This window comes from Lepisosteus platostomus, chromosome 16 (genome assembly GCF_059453375.1).
Source record: "Lepisosteus platostomus isolate fLepPlt1 chromosome 16, fLepPlt1.hap1, whole genome shotgun sequence".
Classification (NCBI taxonomy): Eukaryota; Metazoa; Chordata; class Actinopteri; order Semionotiformes; family Lepisosteidae; genus Lepisosteus; species Lepisosteus platostomus.
Genome location: NC_142626.1, coordinates 4,108,053 through 4,135,303, shown reverse-complemented (window position 1 = coordinate 4,135,303; position 27,251 = coordinate 4,108,053). Strand labels below are relative to the sequence as shown.

At 51.7% G+C, this 27,251-nt stretch overlaps 1 protein-coding gene across 2 annotated transcripts; it reads right to left on the bottom strand.

Moving 5' to 3' along the window:
- Positions 1-1,233: 1,233 nt before the first annotated feature.
- Positions 1,234-23,406, bottom strand: pmt (phosphoethanolamine methyltransferase). Of its 2 annotated transcripts, none has more exons than XM_088609020.1 (12): positions 22,913-23,406; positions 19,004-19,181; positions 16,265-16,420; positions 14,945-15,081; positions 12,815-13,017; positions 9,939-10,127; positions 8,931-9,020; positions 8,300-8,389; positions 7,165-7,287; positions 6,303-6,434; positions 5,268-5,384; positions 1,234-2,104 (listed from the first exon to the last, which is right to left on the bottom strand). In XM_088609020.1, the coding sequence occupies exons 1-12, from the start codon at positions 22,920-22,922 to the stop codon at positions 1,994-1,996; spliced, it is 1,536 nt and encodes a 511-aa protein (XP_088465146.1). In that variant the 5' UTR covers positions 22,923-23,406; the 3' UTR covers positions 1,234-1,993. The 2 variants fall into 2 exon arrangements, with proteins under 2 accessions (XP_088465146.1, XP_088465147.1); XM_088609021.1 differs by having other exon boundaries at positions 12,815-12,969; positions 22,913-23,403.
- Positions 23,407-27,251: the final 3,845 nt, after the last annotated feature.

Genomic DNA, 27,251 nt, shown 5'->3' with positions numbered 1-27,251 from the left:
TATTTGGTTTCTGGGAAAACTGGCATGTGTGTAAGTGTGTGTGTGTGCCCTGTGATGGATCGGCGTCCCGTCCAAGGTGTACCCTGCCTTGTGCCCGTTACCTGCTGGGATAGAATTAGAAAGTGGATGGATGGAAAGAAACTCATTAAGGGCACACAATTACAGTGTCCCTCTCACTCTGATAGTCATCCCCATTATGACTCCTAGCCGAGCCCTCATCTATAGCTCTATAGGGCTAAGGACGGGAAATGTGTCTTTACACAAAGAGTGGTGGGTGTCTGGAACAACCTGCCAGTTACAGAATTAAAGCCGATTTCCCTTGGTCCCCTTTCTGAAAATTAGTGAATGGAGAAAACGGCCCCTCTCATTTGCAAGTCTCACTTTGAGCTTTTAGTTATGTGTGATTTTATAAACTACACTCCTGTTGTGTCTATTTTAATAATGAGTCCCATCAGAAATTAACAGCTGCAGGTACATGCAACACTGAAAACTAAAAAAAAAAGATTAGTAAATGAGATTTTCATTGTGTAGCTAAATGTGGTATAACATAACTCCATGAAATGCAAATCATTTATATGTGGATGTTTTTCCAGATCCTCTTCGGTAAGCACTGTCATTTTTATATAAAAAATATGCAAGCTCCAAGATTAGACAAAAAGCATTAGTAAAGATGCTGTACACCCTGTAGGACTGAGGTGAATGGAAGGGGTGAAGAGGGTAAAAAAAAAGACTACACTTCCCAAAATGCCCTTGGGATTTCAGTGGGCCAACAATGAAAAAACCTGAGTTTCAATTGGTCACACCAGCCCCCTCATAAAGAACTCCCCTTCATGAAAGGGATAGGGCAAGTGTCTATTGAAAGGAAAATTGCGTGCAACAAATCCCACTAGTAACCTCAGATGTCTGAATACTAAAATTTTGAAAGAGCTTTGTTTTTCCACGGCAGAATATTTAGCCATCTGCTACACAGTGGGGGGGAGACTGTGGCTCCAGGCAGAATTAGGAATTGTTGTGTGTTGGCCAGCAGCACGCGAGAGTTAGCATTTCTAACAGATGTCACCACAGAGCAGTGGGAATCGGAGCAAAGTCGCCCAAGGACCTCAAGCCTCCCCCTGTGCAGTCTGGGAAACAGCCGTTACAGACGTCAAGTGTCAGAACCAGTATCGTCGTGGAGAAACCAGCCGCACAGAATAACAACAGTACTTTATGAGGCAGGCAACACGGCGGCAGAGATATCGGAATTAACTTTATTAAAACAATTGCTCTCTTTTTGGCAGCCCTGGTCAGACCTGCGACTGGCACGTGACGCAGGCAAGCGGACAGGTTGGACCGGAAGACTTCCGAGATTGTGCCAGGTACCAGGACTCGGGAACACTCATTAAGGAGCCTTTTGGGGGCAGAAACCAGGAGACGTCTCTTCTCCGGGATCGGAATCCCTCGAGAAACGATGGCCCTCTCGGATCATTAAGACATCCGTGACGGAATAAGCCACGCCGACCCGGTTTCTGACATTCCACCTGTGCCCGTTTCCTGAGAGCACCGTCTGAAACGGGATGAGTCTCCACCCCCCCCAGTTCCTCCCTGGGGAGGATGAGGGGGTTCCGGAGCCATACGGATCGACTGGGACCCTAATTTCCAGCTCATCTGGAATGGCGGCCATCTCTAGTCAAGATCATTACCGCACTGAGAGACATGACATGGCTGAGCAAGAAATCAGGGAAACGGGTTCGGAGGCTCCAATCGTTTTACCTGATTGAACCGTTGAGCAGGAATTTAAAAATCACCGAGCCCCTAAAGAAAGTTCAGGGCTTTCCGATTGAAAGAGGGTTTTGCATCGGGGCTGCAAAAATCACTGTACTGAGCTTCCGAGAGGTGGATTTAAGGCAATTAAGGCATTTCAATGTGATTGGCTTTCCAGACGACGTCACGCGCGGGGGGGGTTGGGTGACGTCATCGCCCCCCCGAGGAGCGTGACTGGAGACGTCTCAGCCCCTCAGGGCCGCTCGGCGTAGAAGAGGCCCCAGCGCTGGTCCCCCATCTCGCAACGCTGCAGTTTGTCCCTCCAGCCGGTCACGATGGCGCTGTAGTCGTCCTCGGAGAACTCCTGCGGGCACAGCCAGACACGGGCACACCCCCCTTCTTAGATCGCCCCGCCTCTACAGCTCAGAGGGCAGGAGAGCTGAGGGAGTGGGGGCCGGCCGAGTCTGTCAGTGGGAAACACTAGGGGGCGCTCTGCGACTTGATAGGTCAGTGACTTCCACTCTGATTAACTTGATGGGAGAGATATTCCTTCTGTTAACACTCACTGGCCTTATACTGCAACCCCCCGGTCAAATCCTCTCTCTCCAAACTTTCTATCCCTGCTACACCTTCCTCTCCCTTTCTCCCAGCTTTCTATCCCTGCTACACCTTCCTCTCCCTCTCTCTCCCAGCTTTCTATCCCTGCTACACCTTCCTCTCCCTCTCTCTCCCAGCTTTCTATCCCTGCTACACCTTCCTCTCCCTCTCAGCTTTCTATCCCTGCTACACCTTCCACTCTCTCCCAGCTTTCTATCCCTGCTACACCTTCATCTCCCAGCTTTCTATCCCTGCTACACCTTCCTCTCCCTCTCAGCTTTCTATCCCTGCTACACCTTCCTCTCCCTCTCTCTCCCAGCTTTCTATCCCTGCTACACCTTCCTCTCCCTCTCTCCCAGCTTTCTATCCCTGCTACACCTTCCTCTCCCTCTCTCTCCCAGCTTTCTATCCCTGCTACACCTTCCTCTCCCTCTCTCCCAGCTTTCTATCCCTGCTACACCTTCCTCTCCCTCTCTCCCAGCTTTCTATCCCTGCTACACCTTCCTCTCCCTCTCTCCCAGCTTTCTATCCCTGCTACACCTTCCTCTCCCTCTCTCCCAGCTTTCTATCCCTGCTACACCTTCCTCTCCCTCTCTCCCAGCTTTCTATCCCTGCTACACCTTCCTCTCCCTCTCTCTCCCAGCTTTCTATCCCTGCTACACCTTCCTCTCCCTCTCTCCCAGCTTTCTATCCCTGCTACACCTTCCTCTCCCTCTCTCCCAGCTTTCTATCCCTGCTACACCTTCCTCTCCCTCTCTCTCCCAGCTTTCTATCCCTGCTACACCTTCCTCTCCCTCTCTCCCAGCTTTCTATCCCTGCTACACCTTCCTCTCCCTCTCTCCCAGCTTTCTATCCCTGCTACACCTTCCTCTCCCTCTCTCCCAGCTTTCTATCCCTGCTACACCTTCCTCTCTCTCTCCCAGCTTTCTATCCCTGCTACACCTTCCTCTCCCTCTCTCCCAGCTTTCTATCCCTGCTACACCTTCCTCTCCCTTTCTCCCAGCTTTCTATCCCTGCTACACCTTCCTCTCCCTCTCTCCCAGCTTTCTATCCCTGCTACACCTTCCTCTCTCTCTCTCCCAGCTTTCTATCCCTGCTACACCTTCCTCTCCCTCTCTCTCCCAGCTTTCTATCCCTGCTACACCTTCCTCTCTCTCTCTCCCAGCTTTCTATCCCTGCTACACCTTCCTCTCCCTCTCTCTCAGCTTTCTATCCCTGCTACACCTTCCTCTCCCTCTCTCTCCCAGCTTTCTATCCCTGCTACACCTTCCTCTCCCTCTCTCTCCCAGCTTTCTATCCCTGCTACACCTTCCTCTCTCTCTCTCTCCCAGCTTTCTATCCCTGCTACACCTTCCTCTCTCTCTCTCTCTCTCAGCTTTCTATCCCTGCTACACCTTCCTCTCCCTCTCTCTCCCAGCTTTCTATCCCTGCTACACCTTCCTCTCCCTCTCTCTCCCAGCTTTCTATCCCTGCTACACCTTCCTCTCCCTCTCTCTCCCAGCTTTCTATCCCTGCTACACCTTCCTCTCCCTCTCTCTCCCAGCTTTCTATCCCTGCTACACCTTCCTCTCCCTCTCTCTCCCAGCTTTCTATCCCTGCTACACCTTCCTCTCCCTCTCTCTCCCAGCTTTCTATCCCTGCTACACCTTCCTCTCCCTCTCTCTCCCAGCTTTCTATCCCTGCTACACCTTCCTCTCTCTCTCCCAGCTTTCTATCCCTGCTACACCTTCCTCTCCCTCTCTCTCCCAGCTTTCTATCCCTGCTACACCTTCCTCTCCCTCTCTCTCCCAGCTTTCTATCCCTGCTACACCTTCCTCTCCCTCTCTCCCAGCTTTCTATCCCTGCTACACCTTCCTCTCCCTCTCTCCCAGCTTTCTATCCCTGCTACACCTTCCTCTCCCTCTCTCCCAGCTTTCTATCCCTGCTACACCTTCCTCTCCCTCTCTCTCCCAGCTTTCTATCCCTGCTACACCTTCCTCTCCCTCTCCCAGCTTTCTATCCCTGCTACACCTTCCTCTCCCTCTCTCTCCCAGCTTTCTATCCCTGCTACACCTTCCTCTCCCTCTCTCTCCCAGCTTTCTATCCCTGCTACACCTTCCTCTCTCTCTCTCCCAGCTTTCTATCCCTGCTACACCTTCCTCTCCCTCTCTCTCCCAGCTTTCTATCCCTGCTACACCTTCCTCTCCCTCTCTCTCCGCTTTCTATCCCTGCTACACCTTCCTCTCTCTCCCAGCTTTCTATCCCTGCTACACCTTCCTCTCCCTCTCTCTCCGCTTTCTATCCCTGCTACACCTTCCTCTCTCTCTCTCCCAGCTTTCTATCCCTGCTACACCTTCCTCTCCCTCTCTCTCCCAGCTTTCTATCCCTGCTACACCTTCCTCTCCCTCTCTCTCCGCTTTCTATCCCTGCTACACCTTCCTCTCTCTCTCTCCCAGCTTTCTATCCCTGCTATACCTTCCTCTCTCTGCCTCACAGCTTTATCAGTGATCAGTGTACAGGAACTAATATGATTAAATAAAGCAATTAGTAATACACTGCATCAAACCCAAGCATTCCAAGTAACAAAAGCTACCGTTCCATGTATATATAAGGCAAGGCCATTTTCTGTGAATTCGTCTTCCACACTTAATCAAGTTTGAGTTTCTTGGCCTTTATAACAAGAGGCATCAAATCTGTAGGATGAGCTGCAGGATGATTTTCAAAAACCCGAATGAGTTCTGTGGTTTCTGTGGTTAGGTCAGCATTGCACGTGGTCTCTCCTGCAGTGAGAGATGCGTCTAATTTCTGTTTGCATCAGGTGCAGAGTGAATGGCTCTTAAAAGAAAACTTTAAAGTGAAACGCGCTCCCAGGAAACACTGTGTGTCAATAAGTACTGGTCTGGGAGGCAGCAGGAACAAGGGTGTGTGACAGCCGGATGGCGAACTCTGACCTCGATGAACTCCTGGCGCATTCCCTCGGCTCTCTCCAGCTCCGCCTTGATGACCTCAATGAACTGGGCCGTCCTGTCCTCCGCGCGGACGTGTCCAAACCCTGCCTCCTCCAGGAACTGATGTCACAGGGGACAAAAACCACGCGCGTGAACAACTGCCTCAACAAGGACCATTGCTCTGTCCATCTTGAGCTCTTTTTCAGAACACCGTTGGAAGTAGCCGTTAATGTGTTCTAAAATGGTTAGATCTCCTATACTTGTACAAGGGAAACAAGGAAATTCAGAAGTGTTTCAGCCTTCTGTCTACCTAGAGCCAAATCATCAAGCTCCATAATGCCTGACAGGAGAGTTAGTGCTGACTGGCTGAGCCAATCACTGAGCTCCATAATGCCTGACAGGAGAGTTAGTACTGACTGGCTGAGCCAAACAACGAGCTCCATAATGCCTGACAGGAGAGTTAGTGCTGACTGGCTGAGCCAATCACTGAGCTCCATAATGCCTGACAGGAGAGTTAGTGCTGACTGGCTGAGCCAATCACTGAGCTCCATAATGCCTGACAGGAGAGTTAGTACTGACTGGCTGAGCCAATCACTGAGCTCCATAGTGCCTGACAGGAGAGTTAGTGCTGATTGGAAGAGCAGCATGGCTCTCAGTGATGTCACATACAGCAGGCGAACTGCCAGTCACCACAAGCCGAGACAGACTGAGTAATGCTCAGACTTAGCGAATGACGCAACGTTAAGTCGGTTTCAACACAAAAGGACACTCTGCCCAAGTGTCCAGAAAAATCCGTACACAACACCAGCCGGAAACAAGATGTTCCCCAAACCCACATAATATTCCACTACTTCACTTAGCTACAAAACAGCGGGCTCCTACCTCAGAGAAATCCTAGGGTGCAAACATGCAAGAATATTGTCCATTGCAAGGTTTTACCATGGTAAACCACAGTTTATCCCAGGGGGGAAAACACAGGCCAAGCAGGAATTGAGCCCTGGTAAGTTACCGTCTTTTCCCTGAGGAATGGGGGTTTACCTTTCCGTAGCGCTGGGGTGTGTAGAGTGTGTAGCCCCGTTGGCAGACGTACGCCTCAAACTGGGGCGACCAGGGCTTCTCCCCGCAACAGTAGTCGCTGATCAGCAGCTTCCCTCCCGGTTTCAGCCACGACTGTGCAGACGAAACCCCCCCCCCCACGCCGACAGTCAGAACACCTTTACACAAAGAGGAGCGGCTGCCTGGAACAACCTCCCGCGCCGCGCCAAGTGTGCGTTTGGACTTGGGGAGGAAACCGGAGCAGGAAAGCCACGCAAATGCAGAGGAGACCATGCAGACTCCACACAGATAGCGCCCCCGGCCCCAGAACTGAACCTAGGGCCACAGTACTGCAAAAATGCAACGCTTGTGTTGTTTTCCTGTCCCCATTCACTGCTTGGAAACCCCTGTTTCTGTTGTGCAGCGAAGCCGGCTGGTACTTGTATTTGTCCCAAGTTTTGATTTTTTTGCCACAGCTGCTATTTAAGAGGAGACTGAAGCCGGGTTTACGAGCTGGCCTGCTGAAGATGTGAAAAGGAGAGCCGACTGCCTCAGGTGACCCATTATGGGATGGACTCCAGGGTTCTGCGCGTGTGTGTGTGTGTGTGTGTGTGTGTGTGTGTGTGTGTGTGTGTGTGTGTGTGTGTGTGTGTGGTTCTGGCCTGTCTGGGTGGAGTTTGCACGCTCTCCGTTGCTGGGAGTGGGGTTTTCTCCGGCTCCTCCAGTGTCTCTCCCCCCACTGCAGAAGAGTTTCCCCCCCTCAAAGAGACGATTTCGGGATTCGACCCCTGAATTCCCCCCTCCCCCCCTCCCCACGAAGACCTCTAGTCAGAGTCAGGCATGGGGCTGGAGCCTGAAGACTCACGTGGAAACGTTTGAAGAGCTGCAGCTTGTCGGCGATGTGCAGGATGGTGTCCCGGCTGTAGACCACGTCGAAGGAGGCCCCTGGGAACAGCCGCTTGGTGGCGTCGCCAACCTCGAACTGCACCTGGAAGGGGGGTGGGTAAGGAGCCGGCGTCGGTGAAGGGCGGACGCAAGGCCACCCTTTCGCACTTTCCTGCGCGTCACGCGAAGTGTCATCGTGAGATCCCGGCGCTAACCGAGATTCATTTTGGCGGCGGTAAGCGCAGTTATCTGCTTATCCCTGTCATGCCAGATCCTATGCTGGCTGTACGAGGTGCGAGGTAGGAATTGGGATGGGCGCACACCCCAACGCATGAGGGACACCGTTGAGGGACACCCCTTACCCAGCATGCCCGTGAAAGGTGGAAAGAGACCGGCGTGCCGAGTCAAAAAAACCCCAGTGTCCCCTCTGTGGGTGCAGGCAAGCTCCACCCAGAAAGTGCCCCAGTTCAGGACTGAGCCCCAGAATTGTGCGGCACCACTGCTCGGCTCTCATCGCCCTAGGTGCTCGTCCACTGATCCCCTCCATCCGTGATGCCAAGTCATCATCTGATCGGGGTTCCTAATCTGTGACAGTTGGGATTGGCACACAGGACGATGTATTGCTAAGAAAAACTCTTTCTTTCGGGGCGGAGAGGTGGCTCTGTGGCTGAGGATCTGCGCCTGTGGCTGGGAGGTTGCCGGTTCAAATCCCGCAGCCGGCAGAGGAATCCTACTCTGTTGGGCCCCCGAGCAAGGCTCTTCACCCCCAGCTGCTCCAGGGGCACCGTACAATGGCCGACCCTGCGCTCTGACCCCCAGCTTCTCTCTCCCTGTCTGTGTGTCTCATGGAGAGCAAGCTGGGGTCTGTGAAAAGACACATTCCTAATGCAAGACATTGTAGATGGCTGATAAAGTGAGCTGACCTTTACTAAAATCATGACCATACTATTAAACCTGCTTTTAAATGAAAAACCTGATGCAACACACTCATTCGAGCTAAGATGCAATGCTTAATGGAAACATGAATTTCCTTCAGGTTAAGGACAGACTGCGATGATCCCGTCCTGCCCCGAGGTGTCCTGCGGGCAGTGCAGGCTCTGCAGCTGCTCTCTCACCAGGGGCAGGTGCTCCTCCTGGGCCCTCTCCATGGCGATCTCCACCATGTTGGAGGACAGATCCATTCCCAGCACCTGCGCGCCAAACGTCTACAATGGGCCCAAAAGCAGAACGAGAACCTTTTAGCCAAAGCACAGTATTTTGTTGATTGTCACATGGAGATTCAATGACTAACCCCACAACCAACCCCAACCTTGACACCAAACCGACCCCTAATCTTCATCTCAAACCTAAACCCAACCCTAAGATTAACTTTAACCTTAACCCCAAACCTAACCTCAACACTAATTCCAACCCCAAACATAAACTCTAACTCTAACCTCAACTCTAAAACTGTCCCTAAATCTAAACATAACCATCATCCTAACCTTAGCCTCAACTCGAAGAGCTTCATAACCATAACCCTGAGCCTAAGCCAAACCTCAAACCCAGCCCTGAGATTGATGCCAAACCCAAAACCCAAACCTAATCCAGATCCCAACCATACCCCTAACCTCAACTCTAAAACTGTCCCCAATTCTAAACATAACCATCATCCTGACCTCAATCCCAACCTCAACTCTAAAAGCTCCAACCAAAACCCTGAGCCTAAGCCTAACCTCGAACCCAAACCCTAAGATCGTCTCTCACCTTCGCCATGTAGAAATCGCCGCCCCCGATCCCACAGCCCACGTCCAGCACTCGCTGCCCAGGCGACAGATTCAGCAGGTCCACAAACTCCTTCCAGGTCAAAGGTCAGGTCGGCGGGGGGGGGGGACGGGACAAGTGACAGGTTATGGGTTTGCCAAATGCTGGTCTTCCCCTACCATTTCCTTTCTTTTTCTTCTCACTGAACACCACAGGACGGGTCAGCACTCCATCTTGGTTTTTAGCTGTCGTTTCTTTGTCTGAATCTGCCCCTTGTGACATCTTTAAGAGGGCGGCAAGTTCAAACAAGATGGCTGCCCCACATCTGGACTACATTTCCCAGAATGCTGCTGGGACTGAGACGCTGCCCTCAAATCACCTGACCAACTTCTGCCAGACAAGTGGTCAGGAGATGGTTTAAAAAAACAGGATGCAGAGGCTTCCAGCGTTGGTTAGATCTGTAATCCTTTATGGTACGCTTGCACCAGAGGAAAATCGGGTTACCAGACGAGGAATTTGCCCATCATTCGCTAACCCCTAGCGAGGAACACTGCACAGAACCTGCAGTCGAGACTGTCATCTCACGTGGAGCCACTGTTTGGGCCAACAGGAGCATCAGTAAAGTAGGGAACATCTACATCACCCTTGGAAATCCTGACCTTTGATGTGGAGCATCTAGAGTCGATCGCAAGCACATTGTTTCAGCTCGTTTCTTGTGAGTCGCTAGTGTTTCCCTCCTTCGTGGGCCCTAAATATTTTGTAGGCCCCTAGGCACTGTGCCTGCAGTGCCTGATGGGAAATCCGGCACCGCAGTCACCAATTAAACCTGTTACTGGGAGGCAGCAGGAGCTCGTGGAACCCTGTGTGTCTGGAAGCCTTGCAGATACAGGCTGGGGACGGGCTCCAGCACCAGCCGGGTGTAGATTTTCCCCCTAGACTTCCAACCACAGGCCCTGACAGCGTTGTGTGGTTATGCCCAGAGGGGCAGGGGCGGTGGAGGGCGGTCCTCACCTTGGTGGTGCTGGGCCCGCCGGTGCTGACGTAGCCCCGGCCGAAGATCTTCTCGTAGCGCAGGATGCCGCGGCGCGAGTACTGCTGGCTGTCCAGGAACTGCTGGAAGGTGTCGAAGCCCCCATTGGCCGAGCGGTCGCGCGGGAGCTTCTGCAGCAGCCAGCACAGCTGGTTCTGGTTGTTCTTCATCTGGAAAGGGGAGGGGAACATGCCAATCAGGCAACAGTACAGGGGGATCTGCAGCCCCTCCCTCTGATGGCCAGAGGTTAGGGGAGGATCTCATGGACATGTTAGACCCTTCGTAGCAGCCATATCACCCTGCAACTCATAACTGGCAGCCCCACTGGAGACTCAGCAGGTGGGAGCCTGGCCAGTACCTGGAGGGGGAGACTCCTGGGAAAGCTGAGGCTGCTGCTGGAAGAGGTGTTAGTGGGGCCAGCAGGGGGCGCTCACCCTGCGGTCTGTGTGGGTCCTGATGCCCCAGTATAGTGACGGGGGACACTAGACTGTAAACAGGCGCCGTCCTTCGGATGAGACATAAAACCGAGGTCCGAGGTCCTGACTCTCTGTGGTCATTAAAAATCCCAGGGTGTTTCTCGAGAAGAGTAGGGGTGTTACCCCGGTGTCCTGGCCAAATTTCCCCCCTGGCCTTTACCCATCATGGCCAACTAATAACCCCCCTCTCTGAACTGGCTCCATCACTCTGCCCTCCTCCCCACTGAGAGCTGGGGTGTGGGGAGCGGACTGGCGCCTCATCCAGGTGGGGGTACACACTGCTGGGGGTGGAGGGGATCCCCATGACCTGTAAAGCACTTTGAGTGGAGGGTCCAGAAAAGCGCTATATATGTATAAGCGATTATTATTATTATAATTAGCAGGGTCCCGAAAGAACATCAGATTGAAGGAAACTTTGGCCTGTCTTGCTGAAAGCCAACCGGGCTAAACCCCTCATCCAGGAGCTGGGTGACGAATCCCTTAAACAGGATTCAACAGACCGATCCCAGCAATGCACGAGATCCAGGATACCACACAGGTCGTTTTCGCGAACGGCTCCTCTTGCACACGAGTGCCAACTGTGGGAATATTTCTCATCCCGCCCTGCTCCAGTTTCAGCTGAGAGCCTTGAGAAAGAAAGGATTTGATCTTGATATAGCAGCTCGGGATACACTACTGAGCCTTCTCCTGATCTTGGTCACACGCGGGGAGGGGGGGGATATTTTAAAAACAAGGGGCTTAAGGAAATCCTTCCGAGGTGTTAAGGGAAAAACAAACCCTTGTCTTTCTTCGGGTTCAGGTAGTGCACAATCCTTTTGAATATACCCCCAGATCCCGGACTAGCACCCTCTGGTTGTTAGTCTTTGGCAACTACAGGCTACCGAAGGAAGACCAAATCACCAAATATTGTTCTGAAAGCATGGACATCTGACACTGTACAGAGCTGACCTCTTCAATTACAATGGAGAGTACTGGTTTCCTGTTGGACAGGAGCTGTGGAGCAATTCTTTAGCGCCTGGGGTCTGCTAAGTGAATGCTTCTTTGCAAAAAGAAGGCCTTCACTGGAAAATAACTAATTTAAGGGGATTCTACCACTCCTTAAGCAGCTATATCACCCTGCAACTCGCCACTGGCAGCCCCACTGGAGCTCAGCAGGTGGGAGCCTGGTCAGTACCTGGAGGGGAGACTCCTGGGAAAAGCTGAGGCTGCTGCTGGAAGAGGTGTTAGTGGGGCCAGCAGGGGGCGCTCACCCTGCGGTCTGTGTGGGTCCTAATGCCCCAGTATAGTGACGGGGGACATTAGACTGTAAACAGGCGCCGTCCTTCGGATGAGACGTAAAACCGAGGTCCTGACTCTCTGTGGTCATTAAAAATCCCTGGGTGTTTCTCAAAAAGTGTAGGGGTATACCCCGGCATCCTGGCCAAATTTCCCCATCGGCCTTTATCAATCATGGCCTCCTAATAACCCCCCTCTATAAATTGGCTTCAATTGGCAATTCAGTGGCTCTCCTCCCCACTGATCGCTGATGTGTGGTGAGCGTTCTGGCGCACTATGGCTGCCGTCGCATCATCCAGGTGGGTGCTGCACATTGGTGGTGGTGGAGGGGATCCCCATTACCTGTAAAGCGCTTTGAGTGGAGTGTCCAGAAAAGCGCTATATAAGTGTAAGCAATTATTATTATTATTATTATTATTATTATTATTATTATTACCCCTGTGGAAAGTGAATCCTTGTACTGGACCTTTGCAGCCAACCCCTCACACAACCACCTGCTGTGAACTTCAGTCACCTTATCAACACTTACAATGACCCTCTGTTGATGCAAACAACTTTGGATAAGATCAGATCACTTTATTGGCCCTATACAATTTCTTGCATTAGGAATGTGTCTTTTCCCAGACCCCAGCTTGCTCTCCAGGAGACACACAGACAGGGAGAGAGAAGCTGGGGGGTTAGAGTGCAGGGTCGGCCATTTATACAGCGCCCCTGGAGCAGCTGGGTTGAAGGGCCTCGCTCGGGGGCCCAACAGGGTAGGATTCCTCTGCCGGCCGCGGGATTTGAACCGGCAACCTCCCAGCCTCAGGCGCAGATCCTGAGCCACAGAGCCACCACTCAGCCCCAATGGATCTCCGTGACATTTCATTCTGCACATGACCAACTAGAGTGCTGTCCACATGAATCTCCCATGTACTGTACACAGCCTCAAGGAGCCCAGATCTGGGGATCAATATGCTAAGATTCTAACTACACTGAAGGGCGATTATGGGAGGGACGGAGAGAGAAGGATCACAACACAGCAGGCCAAATAGTTGCTCTGACCAAATGGAGAAGTCTTTGCCTACGAAGGGGCTGTGGTGCAGCAGTTACGAAGCTCAACTTGCCTTAATGTAGGTCTGCACGGACTTTGTCATGACAATCTCGAACCCGTAGCTCCGGCTGCTGGGCCCCGGCTCCGCCCACACCGCTGACGTCACCAGGTGATTGTAACTGGCTGGCGTCCGGTAGAGGGAAGGGTCGAAGCTTCTCTTCCTGTCCCCTGTAGACGAGAACATTCTGTCATGGCCAGACCTGAAGGGATATAAAGCTGGGAGAGAGGGAGAGGAAGGTGTAGCAGGGATAGAAAGCTGGGAGAGAGAGAGAGAGGAAGGTGTAGCAGGGATAGAAAGCTGGGAGAGAGGGAGAGGAAGGTGTAGCAGGGATAGAAAGCTGGGAGAGAGGGAGAGACCTACACAGACCAGCCAGCCTCAGGACAGCACTGCTAGAGCACCACAACCCAGACTCAACCACATAACAGCACAGATCAAACAGCAATATCTCACACACTGGGACACACACACACACAAACACAACATCAACTGGAATGCTACAGAACCCTAAACAGACAATACACACTAGCTGAATATTTGACCAAAATAAGAAACAACAAACAGAAACAGACCCTGATGAAGTACAGGCTCAGTGACCACAGCCTGGCCATAGAAACTGGGCGACACAGGCAGACCTGGCTGCCCAGAGAGGACAGGCTCAGTGACCACAGTCTGGACACACACACTGGACACAGGCAGACCTGGCTGCCCAGAGAGGACAGGCTGTGCTCCCACTGCCAGCGGGGAGAAATAGAGACAGAGGTGCACTTCCTACTGCACTGTGACAGATACTCTGGGATTAGAGAGACATTCTCCCCGAAATTCAGAAATCTAATTCCAGAGTTCCCACACCTGCCAGAATCACAACGGGTCCCAATCCTAATGGAAGAGGGAGGAGGGAACTCAGTTGAACTGGCAGCCCAGTATGTGATCTCCTGTCCCAGTCTGAGGAACAGTGAGCCTGTCTCTCAATAATAATAATACAGTGTGTGATCTCCTGTCCCAGCCTGAGGAACAGACAGTGAGCCTGTCTCTCAATAATAATAATACAGTGTGTGATCTCCTGTCCCAGCCTGAGGAACAGACAGTGAGCCTGTCTCTCAATAATAATAATACAGTGTGTGAATTGAATTGAATTGAATTGAATTGAGAGGAAGGTGTAGCAGGGATAGAAAGCTGGGAGAGAGGGAGAGGAAGGTGTAGCAGGGATAGAAAGCTGGGAGAGAGGGAGAGGAAGGTGTAGCAGGGATAGAAAGCTGGGAGAGAGGGAGAGGAAGGTGTAGCAGGGATAGAAAGCTGGGAGAGAGGGAGAGGAAGGTGTAGCAGGGATAGAAAGCTGGGAGAGAGGGAGAGGAAGGTGTAGCAGGGATAGAAAGCTGGGAGAGAGAGAGGAAGGTGTAGCAGGGATAGAAAGCTGGGAGAGAGGGAGGTGATGCTGAAGCCGATTCTTTCAGGAAATGGATGGATTTGATCCTCAAATCACGACAGGGAAGGCAGAGGACAAGCATGTCTTTACACAAAGGGTGGTGGGAGTGTGGAACCAGCTGTCCCGCCATGTTGTGGAAGCCGATACCCTGGTTTCTCCCAAGAGATGGCTGGATCAATCAACTACACGGTAAGAAACCAGCTCCATGGGCAGAGCGGGCTGCACTCGTGTTCTCGTTACTGAAGAGCGACTGTCCATGATTACTTTTGTCAGGGATAACAGAACCACTCATTATCTAAACCTTCAAACGCTGAGGTTTAAAACAGGGAAGGACAGAGGGCTCTTGCAGAAATGCGCCTTGGAAAATCCAAAACAGCAATTTCGGAAATGAGGTTGTTGTTGTGTTCCTATAGTTAGTTTACTGTCTCTTGCTACGTTGCATCATAGGAATTTGTTTCTAAAGGAATTGTATTCTAGTTTACCATTAATGTCATGCCAGATAACAGAAAATGATGACATCATAATGGCAATGACATCACAATGCCAATAGCAGTGGCATTATGAGGTCACACAAGTTTCCAGTCAACCCAGGTTATTGGAAACACCATAGAAGTGTGTGGCTGTGGCAACATCACATTCCAAGGGCCAGGATACTATGGTATTTATTAGGGTAAACTATTATCGGACAGAGAGACAGAAAAGGGCAGGGGAGTGTTCACCTGATTTGTGGAAACAAGATTCCCTGAAGAAGAAGTATCCCCCAGGCCTCAGCCAGCCCAGCATTCTCCTGGTGAGGGACAGCAGCTCGGCGTCGCTCAGGTACATGAGCAGCCAGTTGGAGAAGATCAGGTCGAAACTGGGGAGAGGGAGAGAGAGGGCCAGTCAGGGGGAGTGGGAGGTCAGCGCTGGGCTGGGACGCACGGGGCAGAGTCTGCAGCCCAAGGTGCCTGTGGCTGGTCGCCTATAATCACCTAATTCACCTTAGAGCTGCCAGCAGCCATATCACTCTGCAACTCACAACTGGCAGCCCCACTGAAGCTCAGCAGGTGTGAGCCTGGCCAGTACCTGGTGGAGGGACTCCTGGGAAAGCTGAGGCTGCTGCTGGAAGAGGTGTTAGTGGGGCCAGCAGGGGGCGCTCACCCTGCGGTCCGTGTGGGTCCTGATGCCCCAGTATAGTGACGGGGACACTGTACTGTAAACAGGCGCTGTCCTTCGGATGAGACGTCAAACCGAGGTCCTGACTCCCTGTGGTCATTGAAAATCCCAGGGTGTTTCTCGAGAAGAGTAGGGGTGTTACCCCGGCGTCCTGGCCAAATTTCCCCCCTGGCCTTTACCCATCATGGCCTCCTAATAACCCCCCTCTCTGAACTGGCTCCATCACTCTGCTCTCCTCCCCACTGAGAGCTGGTGTGTGGGGAGTGGACTGGTCCCTCATCCAGGTGGGTACCATTCAGAGCAGTGCGCGAGGTATCGACAACCAGTAATGCCAAGGTCATGCCGACTTGAGATTTGATAAGATCAGATCACTTTATTGGCCCTATACAATGTCTTGCATTAGGGATGTGTCTTTTCACAGACCCCAGCTTGTTCTCCAGGAGACAGACAGACAGGGAGAGAGAAGCTGGGGGTCAGAGCGCAGGGTCGGCCGTTTATACGGCGCCCCTGGAGCAGCTGGGGTGAAGGGCCTTGCTCAGGGGCCCAGCGGAGTAGGATTCCTCTGCCGGCCGCGGGATTCCTTCCAGCCACAGGCGCAGATCCTGAGCCACAGTACGAACCGCTCCGCCCCATCATTTGGCAGCGGTGGGATTCAAACCCACGCCCCCCGGTGAGACTGGAGCCTTAAGCCAGCGCCCCAGACCGCTCGGCCACATGGGAGACGTGACTCCCTGCTTTGAGCACCCCAGGGCTTTGACGAGACCCCCATCTCCAAAGAACCAGAGAAGGAGCCCCAGTGGTAAGCGGGCAGGTGTGGTGGAGCACGGCCCGCTCACCCCCCCCCCCCGCCCCGTTGCTAAGTCACCGTCTCGGGAGGCGGGTACCTGTTGTCCGGGAAGCGCAGCTGGGTGACGTCCGATTGGATGAAGTCGGCGTTGCCCTGGTGACCGTTCTCCTGCCGGTTCCTGTCCACGAACTTCTGCATGAAGTCCACGGTGGTCACGTGACGCACCTTCTTCACCAGATGTGCCGTGTACCGCCTGCAGGACCCAAACACGACCTGGTCACTAGGACATCGGTGAGTTTCCCAGCATGCTCCCTGCTCTTGGCGCTTATCTGGTGTGCTGTGATGGACTGAGATGCGATTACTGAAGTGTCTTTGAGAATCCACATTCACTGGTCAACACCTGGCTAAGGTCAACCAGAGGCATTTGCTCTTCTGAAGCTCCCAGAACGTCAAAGCAAACAAAGAACTGCGATAATAATAATTGCTTACAATTATATATAGTGCTTTTCTGGACCCTCCACTCAGAGCTCTTTATAGGTCATGGGGATCCCCTCCACCACCAGCAGTGTGTACCCCCACCTGGATGAGGCGCCAGTCCGCTCCCCACACACCAGCTCTCAGTGGGGAGGAGAGCAGAGTGATTGAGCCAGTTCAGAGAGGGGGGTTATTACAGTGAGCCTGTCTCCCAATAATAATAATAATAATAATACAGTGTGTGATCTCCTGTCCCAGCCTGAGGAACAGTGAGCCTGTCTCTCAATAATAATAATAATAATACAGTGTGTGATCTCCTGTCCCAGCCTGAGGAACAGTGAGCCTGTCTCTCAATAATAATAATACAGTGTGTGATCTCCTGTCCCAGCCTGAGGAACAGTGAGCCTGTCTCTCAATAATAATAATACAGTGTGTGATCTCCTGTCCCAGCCTGAGGAACAGACAGTGAGCCCGTCTCTCAATAATAATAATACAGTGAGTGATCTCCTGTCCCAGCCTGAGGAACAGACAGTGAGCCTGTCTCTCAATAATAATAATACAGTGTGTGATCTTCTGTCCCAGCCTGAGGAACAGACAGTGAGCCTGTCTCTCAATAATAATAATACAGTGTGTGATCTCCTGTCCCAGCCTGAGGAACAAACATTGAGCCTGTCTCTCAATAATAATAATACAGTGTGTGATCTCCTGTCCCAGCCTGAGGAACAGTGAGCCTGTCTCTCAATAATAATAATACAGTGTGTGATCTCCTGTCCCAGCCTGAGGAACAGTGAGTCTGTCTCTCAATAATAATACAGTGTGTGATCTCCTGTCACAGCCTGAGGAACAGTGAGCCTGTCTCCCAATAATAATAATACAGTGTGTGATCTCCTGTCCCAGCCTGAGGAACAGACAGTGAGCCTGTCTCTCAATAATAATAATACAGTGTGTGATCTCCTGTCCCATTCTGAGGAACAGACAGTGAGCCCGTCTCTCAATAATATTAATACAGTGTGTGATCTCCTGTCCTAGCCTGAGGAACAGTGAGCCTGTCTCCCAATAATGCTCCTTCTGTCTACAGTATATGTAAATATTTTATGATATGTCTTTGTTGTAAATGTCTGTAATATGTCTGTAGATTTTATTGTACTTTTATTTTTTGTTTTGTTTCATGCGAATTTCATTATTTTTATTTCCTTTGGCAACACTGATTGCACCCATCAGTCATGCTAATAAAGCACCTTGAACTGAACTGAATTAAATTGAGAGATTTATCTGTAGGTCATATTCTGTTGGTCTAGAAGAAAGGTTTATTTTTTCTTATGGGCCCGTGAAGGTGTTATAGAGGACTCAAATACAGTCAGTTTTTTTTTCTGGGTAGCTAAGAAATAACAACAAAATATACTGCATCCTTATCACATTTGACCAAATGTGTTTTTTTTCCTTTTATGTGGCGCCACTCAAAATGTCTAGATACAAATTAATTGAATGCATAGGATACTGGCCTCTGGGCCGCCCAGAGTGTAAGTTTGCACACAGCGGAACTTGTGTGTTGTATGTGTATGCTGCGTGTTGTTTAGCGTTTATTGTTATTTTTAAGAAATATTTGTTTAAGCTAGTGTGTCTGATTTATTACTTTTTTCCCCAACAAAGTTGTGCCAAAGAGCAAAGAACTCAGGTGCCTCTAAATATATCAACCACACGGTCATAATCTTGACAAAATTCTTACAAATTGGGTGTTATGATCATTTAATTTAATAACTGGTTAATCCCCTTGGCCTTCTGCTGAATTCAGTATTTACATAACCCCCTAGTTCTAACAACTGCATGGCTACTGGACACTTTTCATCTCTTAGTCATTTCAGAATGTAGACACAGGTATGGAAAGACAGTCAGAGAATCACAGAGAGAGAGAGACCAGGAGCTGAAGACGAGGAGAGACTCAGTGCCAGACAGAATTAGCACACACAAAAAGTTACAAAAACGAGAGGAGGCTGTTTTGCCCATCTAGCCCGACTGCTAATTAGTAATTAATTGTGCCGAGAGTCTCCACCGGCTGTTTCTTTAAAGAATACAGGGTATTGGCTTCAACAACATAGCTTGTTACAGACCCCCACCACCCTTTGTGTAAAGAAGCGCCCCCTGTTCTGCATGTATAACCGGGAGCAGGCAACGCTTCTTTACACAAAGGGTGGCGGGGGTGGGGAACAAGCCACCCAGCCACGTGGTTGTAGCCGATACCCTGGCTTCCTTTAGACACAAGCTGGATGGGATTCCCGGTTCATTGACCTAGCTCTCCAACGGACTAGACGGGATGAACGCCCTCTAGCCAGAGAGACCCACAAGCCCCGAGTGCCCCTCTCACCCGATGCCGGCCCCCAGCTCCAGCACGGTCAGGCCCTCCAGATCGGGCAGCAGAGCCAGGATCTCGGGCAGCTCGTGTTGGGTCAGCAGCTGGGCGTTGGAGTCCAGCATCATCTCCTCCACCGTGGCCTGCTGGGAGTGCTCCTGCCAGAACTCGGTCATCTTGTGCCGAACGACAGCTGGGCGGAGACAGGGGGGACAGCAGGGAGACGTGGGTAATGGTCAGAAAGGACTGCTGGAGGGACAGAGCCTTGGGGCGGAGCGGGGGCTCTGTGGTTCAGGATCTGCGCCCGTGGCTGGGAGGTTGCTGGTTCAAATCCCACAGCCGGCAGAGGAATCTTACTCCGTTGGGCCCCTGAGGCCCCTGGGAGCCTTTCACCCTAACTGCTACAAGGGCGCCGAATAAACGGCCGAACCTGAGCTCTGACCCCCAGCTTCTCTCTCCCTGTCTGTGTGTCTCATGGAGAGCAAGCTGGGGTCTGTGAAAAGACACATCCCTCATGCAAGAAATTGTGATCTGTGATCTTATCTCTTAGATCTGGTGCACTGGTCATCTTTAAGAGCTAGCCGACCACATGAAAGCTAGCAGAAAGACATAAAAGAATAAAAATGGCCATTTCTACCCTATACCCACACTGGATGACTCCACCCAGAGTGAAAGATGAGAATTCTGTTGTCCAAAATAAACTTTTTTAAAAAAAAAAAATTCAAAACAGGGTGTGTGTCCTTTTCATTGGTCTCCCACTTCCTCTGTCTGGACGAGCCGTTAAGCACAGCGCAGCGCCCCCTATTGGAAACCCACAGACCTAGCACCTATTTTTATTTCTTTCTCCCGTGTTCTGGAGATCAAACGAGCAGTTTTGTGATCTTGGGGAGGTTTTCTTTTGTTTGGGACTGAAGTGGGACGTGTAAAAATCGAAACTGATAAATCCTTGGGGTTATATTTGATTCTGGCTTAATATTCAACCCACATGTGCAGCATACTGTCCAAACAACACTTTTTTCACCTCAGAAATATCGCTAGACAATGCCCTGTGCTATCACTAACTGTGGGCTGAAAAGCTGATCAACACATTTGTGTTCTCTCGAATCGACTACTGTAATGCTCTACTCGCAAGGGTATCTAAATCTACTTTGAACAAACTGCAGTAAGTCCAAAATTCAGCAGCCAGAATCCTGACCAGGTCTAGTGCAAGTGTTCACTTTACTCCTGTCCTGGAGTCCTTGCACTGGCTTCCGGTCAAATTCCGTGTGGACTGTAAAATCCTCATGCTCACCTATAAGGCTCTGCATGGCTTGGCATCTCAGTACCTGTCTGAGCTATTATCGCCCTACTCCCCACCTCGCCACCTTCTGCTCTCCTTACTGTCCCCCCAAGCCCGTCTACATTGTAGGGGTGACAGGGCCTTCTCCTGTTATGCCCCCAAGCTCTGGAACTCTCTCCCCAAGGATATCAGAGTGACCTTCTCTAAACTCCTTCAAATCCAGACTCCAAACCCTCTTCTTCAGAAGAGCCTTTACTGAACTGGTTCCATTCTTCACCCCTCTGCTTTTCTTAGTACCTCCATCCACGGTCTCCTCTGTGTATTGTCATTGTGTTTTATCTTGTGTGTTCTTCTTATTTATTGTTATTGTCATTCTGTAAAGCGCTTTGAGAAGCCACCTTTAAAAGCGCTATATAAAATAAAGTTTTTTATTATTATTATTATTATTATTATCTCACATGTCCAGTGTTGCAATATGACCCCTTCAGCACACTGTGGATAGGGGTTGCTGGGGTCTGTTCATTTAGCCTTCAAACAAGAAGTAGGCTGAGATGCCATAAAGCTTGTTTATGGCATCTCAGCCTTGTTTTACCGGCCCCAGTGACCTAACGCTACAGAACAAAAGACAGGACCCAGACCCACACAGGATAAAGTAGATCAATGTCTGCTGCGTGTCAAAGGACAGAACCCAGAGCAGGACAGGAAGTAATTATATATCAAAGAACAGGTGAAGAACACCTGAGCCGAAACGTTGCGTTTTCTCTCTTCTCTTTTCCGCCTGGAATAAACGTATTACTTGTTCCTTATCAAAGAACAGGACAAGCACTCAGATTGGGAGACCCTATATAAGCGCTGGGAAGCCCCTGCAAGGTGTCTGTCCTGTGGGGCAGACCCAGTGTGGGCTGGGGTCTTTATTGAGGCTCAACCACACTGCATCTGCACAAGACGTGTGTCCCCGTCTTCCTCTGATGAAGACGTTCCCCCACAACAGCAGAGGGGGGGGGGGGGAATCGTCAAAAAGGAGTGGAGTCATTTTACTCAGGAGAACCACATTCTCCGGATTCCTTCTGGCTGCAGCTGGAGACCCTCCCTTTCTGCAGGTGGTCAGCAGAAAAGGAATCTGGTCTCTCACGCCCATGGGTAGGGGAAGAGACGCAGAGACGCTCAGTGTGTTTTTTTCTCCTCGGGGTCATTTAACCAGAACAGTCCTGAAATATCTAAAGGTTATCAAGCTCTCTTCCCTGCTCAGGGCTCCAAAATCATGCAGGTCCTCCTACCGATGTGCTATAGACCCCTTCTTTTAACACAAGGGGGTGGCTAGATCAGATCACTTTCTTGGCCAGACACAATTTCTCGTGTATTATTCAACTAGTTGTTCTAAGTAACGCAACCAGTCCCTTCACAGCCAGACCTGGATGAGTTCAAACCTCGTTTTTCTCCTCCTGTCCTTAATCAGATCACTTTATCGGCCCTATTCAATGTCTTGCGTTAGGAATGTGTCTTTTCGCAGACCCCAGCTTGCTCTCCATGAGACACACAGACAGGGAGAGAGAAGCTGGGGGTCAGAGCGCAGGGTCGGGCATTTATACGGCGCCCCTGGAGCAGCTGGGGGTGAAGGGCCTTGTTCAGGGGCCCAACGGAGTAGGATTCCTCTGCCGGCCGCTGGATTCGAACCGGCAACCTCCCAGCCACAGGCGCAGATGCAAGCAGCTCCTCTTTTTCCCCCAGCCTGGACCCCGTTAAATGTAGTAATAATAATAGCTGCTTACACCAATATAGCGCCTTTCTGGACCCTCCGCTCAGAGCTCTTTCCAGGTCATGGGGAGGTCACCCCCAACAGTGTGTACCCCCACCTGGATGAGGCGCCAGTCCGCTCCCCACACCCCAGCTCTCAGTGGGGAGGAGAGCAGAGTGATGGAGCCAGTTCAGAGAGGGGGGTTATTAGGAGGCCATGATGGGTAAAGGCCAGGGGGGAAATTTGGCCAGGACACCGGGGTAACACCCCTACTCTTCTCGAGAAACGCCCTGGGGTTTTTAATGACCACAGAGAGTCAGGACCTCGGTTTGACGTCTCATCCGAAGGACGGCGCCTGTTTACAGTCTAGTGTCCCCCGTCACTATACTGGGGCATTAGGACCCACACAGACCGCAGGGTGAGCGCCCCCTGCTGGCCCCACTAACACCTCTTCCAGCAGCAGCCTCAGCTTTCCCAGGAGTCTCCCCTCCAGGTACTGACCAGGCTCACACCTGCTGAGTCTCCAGTGTGGCTGCCAGCGGGGAGCTGCAGGGTGACAGGGCTGCTGGCTGCTGCTACTACTACTACTAGAAAACGACAAGCAGTAGTAGACGAAAGAGGCCTCAGTCTAAGTCCACACCTCAGGTCACCGTAAAGACCCCCGAGGGGCAGGAACTCAAATTAAAAGAGGAAAAATTAAAAGAGGAAGGCAGCCCCGTGTCCCTGTCCCGTCAGTCTGAAGGGGTCGCCTTTCTCTCCCCGCCCCCGCAACGGGGTAAAATATATTTCCTGGCGTCGGGGGTCCGAGATGGTCGCCCCGGATCACTGCAGCCTTGAACAAGTTGCGTTTCCCTTTTCCTCCACCCCCCCACCCTCCTCGAAAAATTCAGAGTGACGCCAGAAATCTTACCTTCGTCCATTCTCCCACGGGTGGGGGGGGAGAAGTCGATGATTTTATTTGACAAAATAAAATAAAAAGGAGGCACAAAAGTTCGCCGGCAGCCCTTAATCAATCAGATTAATTGATTAATTGATGCGTGAATGAATCCCCCCCTCTGCGTCGGCTGGTCCAGTTCGACGGGAACGGGACCGAGTCTCTGAAGCGGTCAGCGTGCGGGGCCGGGTCCGGGTCCGGGGGAGTGGGCGCCGGGCAGGGGCTGGTGAGATCACGGAGTGGATGGCCACTCGCGTCCGGCTGTAGCTGCGGCTGCTCCTGTTGCACAACCGACCCGTCGGCTGCATGTGGAGGGCGGAAAGGGAGAGAAGCAAAAAAGAAACGCCAACGGGGGCGCGCACACACACACTCCCCACCTCAAAAAAATAAATAGCTTAAAAAAACAAAAGAGGAGGATTTGGGCTTATTGACACAGGCGCTAGCAAAATCGTACCTTTAAATAAACCCTGATAAACTCAACCTCGCAGGTGGGTGGCGTCATCCGGCTGCTGATTGGCCAGGGCGGACGTAGGCGGGCCGGGCCGGGACTCCGCCATTGGCTGAGAGCGATAGACCGAGGGCCGGAGCTTCATCCTGCAACAGTAGGGTGAGCCGGCAGGCTCCCCGCTCATTGGCCCCGGTGTGAGACGTGTGGTTTTCTCTCTCTTAACTTTTCGGGATGCTCTTGCAGAATCAACCGTGCGGGACACTACGCTACCCCCCTCCCTCAAAAATAAAAAAAACACGCTGACTTGCAGAATAGACTGCAACCGCTGGCTGAACCCCTGCCCGTAAAAGCCGGGCTGTCGTGCCAGATGCCGCGTCGAGCGATCAATCGATAGGGCAGCCAAAGTTCCGGGGCGTTGGACCTCCGACGTGTCATTTGTGAGGCAGGAAGCAGCGAGACCCGTCTTTAAAGGTGTGAGGCGTTGAAGCGCGAACGACAGATAGCTCAGAGCGATATGCCAGCAGCCATATCACCCTGCAGCTCCCCACTGGCAGCCCCCACTGGAGACTCAGCAGGTGGGAGCCTGGCCAGTACCTGGAGGGGGAGACTCCCGATGACCCAGTATAGTGACGGGGGACACTAGACTGTAAACAGGCGCCGTCCTTCGGATGAGACGTCAAACCGAGGTCCTGCCTCTCTGTGGTCATTAAAAATCCCAGGGTGTTTCTTGAGAAGAGTAGGGGTGTTACCCCAGTGTCCTGGCCAAATTTCCCCCCTGGCCTTTACCCATCATGGCCTCCTAATAACCCCCCTCTCTGAACTGGCTCCATCACTCTGCTCTCCTCCCCACTGAGAGCTGGGGTGTGGGGAGCGGACTGGCGCCTCATCCAGGTGGGGGTACACACTGCTGGTGTTGGAGGTGATCCCCATTACCTGTAAATTGGAGTGGAGAGTCCAGAAAAGTGCTATATAAGTGTAAGCAATTATTATTATTATAATATCTACAGTACGTCCACTTTAAATCAGCCGGTTGTGAAGACCTGTAGCTGGAGCCTGTGAGACGCGATCGGTCTCCTGCGACAAGACAATAAGTTATACTGTAATAAGTCAGCTGGTTCAGTCCAGATCACGAATGGCCAGAGAAGCTGGCCATTGACTGAGCCGTGACTGAGCACACGAGCTGCACACATGATCAAAACGGAGGTGTGTTTGAACAGTGACCCCCAAAAAAGCCGACCGGACTTCTAGTGACGTCACCAGCATCTGGGGTGGCATTCCCTGCTATGAATATAAGGTTTGCTCAGGCCCCAGGGGTTATGGTATAGTGGCACAGTGGCTAGGATTGCTGCCACCTCCCAATGCTGGGGCCCTGGGTTCAATTCTGGACCTGGGGTGCTGTCTGGGTGGAGTTTGCATGTTCTCCCTGCGCAAGTTGGGGCCGGTGTGAGTCTGCGTGACGTCCAAGATGTTTATGGGTTGTTTCTTAAGGTCTTCCACAGATCCAAAGCATTCAGTTCATCAAAGACACAGTCACCTGCAGAGAAAACCTTGGATCCTGGTAAGAATGATTTTTTTTTAACGACAAAATAAATCAAATCATTTGATTACGATCACATGGGTGGCACAGGGGGTCACCGTTGCTGTCTTGCAGCTCTGGAGCCCTGGGTGCAATTCTGGACCTGGGGTGCTGTCTGGGTGGAGTTTGCATGTTCTCCCCCGCCCCCCCATGTTTGTGTGGGTTTCCTGCAGCTGCTCCGGATTCCTCCCACAGTCCAAAGAGACGCTGGTGGGTTAACCGGACTTCTGGGAAAACTGGTGTGAGTGTCTGTGTGTGCCCTGCGATGGACTGGCGTCCCATCCAGGGTGTACCCTGCCTCGACTCCGTTGCTTGCTGGGATAGACTCCCCTGCGACCCTGAATTGGATTAAACCATCAGAAAATGGATGAAGGCCCGAGAAAGCTTCAAAACCGCAGAGTGGTTATTTTTTCTTTCTGGTTATTCCCATCAACAAACATTCTTGAAGGACCGCTCATGTACAGAACGAATGCTTTGGTTCCCTGCGTACACAGTAGATTCGTGCTTCCCAAACGGAGACGTGTCCTAGTCAAGGCATAAATGCCGCGCCTTCAGTCTGATGGCTCAGACAGGGGCAGTAAATTAAGCGAGCCTGTTTGCTGGCCGCGCCGAGCCCCTTGCGAATCAATTATTGACTAATAATGACCTTTGGATCTGCACAGTTGGAAGCTGGCATGCTGGAAAATACACTTGACCTCGCTACACTGTCACCCCATGCCAAGTTTGTGCATTGCCTTCATCACTTCAGTCTGTTCATCTTCGAATAGAATCCAACCCATACTTACTGGGAAGCGCATATGTGCATCAGCGATCCTCCTGTGCACTTCCGTACCTGTGTAAATCCTTTATATTCACCACAATTGACCAACTCCAAACCCTGTGTTGGCGATTTCTGGAAAGCGCGTACTGATAAGCTACAGGGAATGGAAACACAAACAACAGAGGACAAACACCAAGCTTGCCCTGGGAGTTAAGCAGGGATTAAGGCCTGGCACACATTCTCCAGCGCGTGTCAACAGAGGACAAATGGGTTTTGTCTGAAAAGACTTATAACTTTGGGATTTCACATGAAAAGCTGATTCAGTCCTGTGGTCCTTTTTTTTAATGTAGTCCATCCAAGCTATACACAGGCCAACATGGTGGTTGGTATTGCGGTGCTGGGGTCCTGGGATCAATTCCTGGGGGGTGCTGTCTGTGTGGAGTTTGCATGTTCTCTCTGTGTGTTTCCTCGGGGTGCTCTGGTATCACTTTCTCTGACGTCTCAGAAATCGGTCCTGCATTGAAGCAGCTTTCTGTTTTACCCGCACAGAAGCGTACAGGACTCACGGACTGTGCAATGAAACAGTTCCGTCACGTGAAGCAACACGTAACATGTGTTTGTAATGTCCTCATCTCCTGGTTTACTGGCTAGCCGCCATGTCACCCTGCAACTTGCAATTGGCAGCCCACTGAAGCTCAGCAGGTGAGAGAGCCTCACCAGCTCTTTACAGGTCATGGGGATCCCCTCCACCCCCAGCAGTGTGTACCCCCACCTGGATGAGGCGCCAGTCCGCTCCCCACACCCCAGCTCTCAGTGGGGAGGAGGGCAGAGTGATGGAGCCAGTTCAGAGAGGGGGGTTATTAGGAGGCCATGATGGGCAAAGGCCAGGGGGGAAATTTGGCCAGGACACTGGGGTAACACCCCTACTCTTTTCGAGAAACACCCTGGGATTTTTAATGAGCACAGACACAGGACCACAGAGCACACGACCTCAGTTTTACGTCTCATCCGAAGGACGGCGCCTTTTTATAGTATAGTGTCCCCACCACTATACTGGGGCATTAGGACCCACACCCACACATTAGGACCCCCTGCTGGCCCCACTAACACCCCTTCAAGCAGCAGCCATCAAACCAAGTTTATGCCACACATTGACTGGACAGTCTGGACTGGAAATGCTGGGATTAGTGAAGCTGACTGGACAGACTGGACTGGAATAAACTGGGATTAGTGAGGCTGACCGGACAGACTGGACTGAAAAGGCTGGGATCAGTGAGGCTGACTGGACAGACTGGACTGGAAAAGCTGGGATCATTGCGGCTGACTGGGTAGAGTGGACTGGAAAAGCTGGGAGCAGTGAGGCTGACTGGATGGACTGGACTGGAAAAGCTGGGATCAGTGAGGCTGACCTGATGGACTGGACTGGAAAAAGCTGGGATCAGTGAGGCTGACGTGACTGGAAAAGTTGGGATCGGTGAGGCTGACTGGACTGGAAAAGTTGGGATCAGCGAGGCTGACTGGAAGCCTGGGG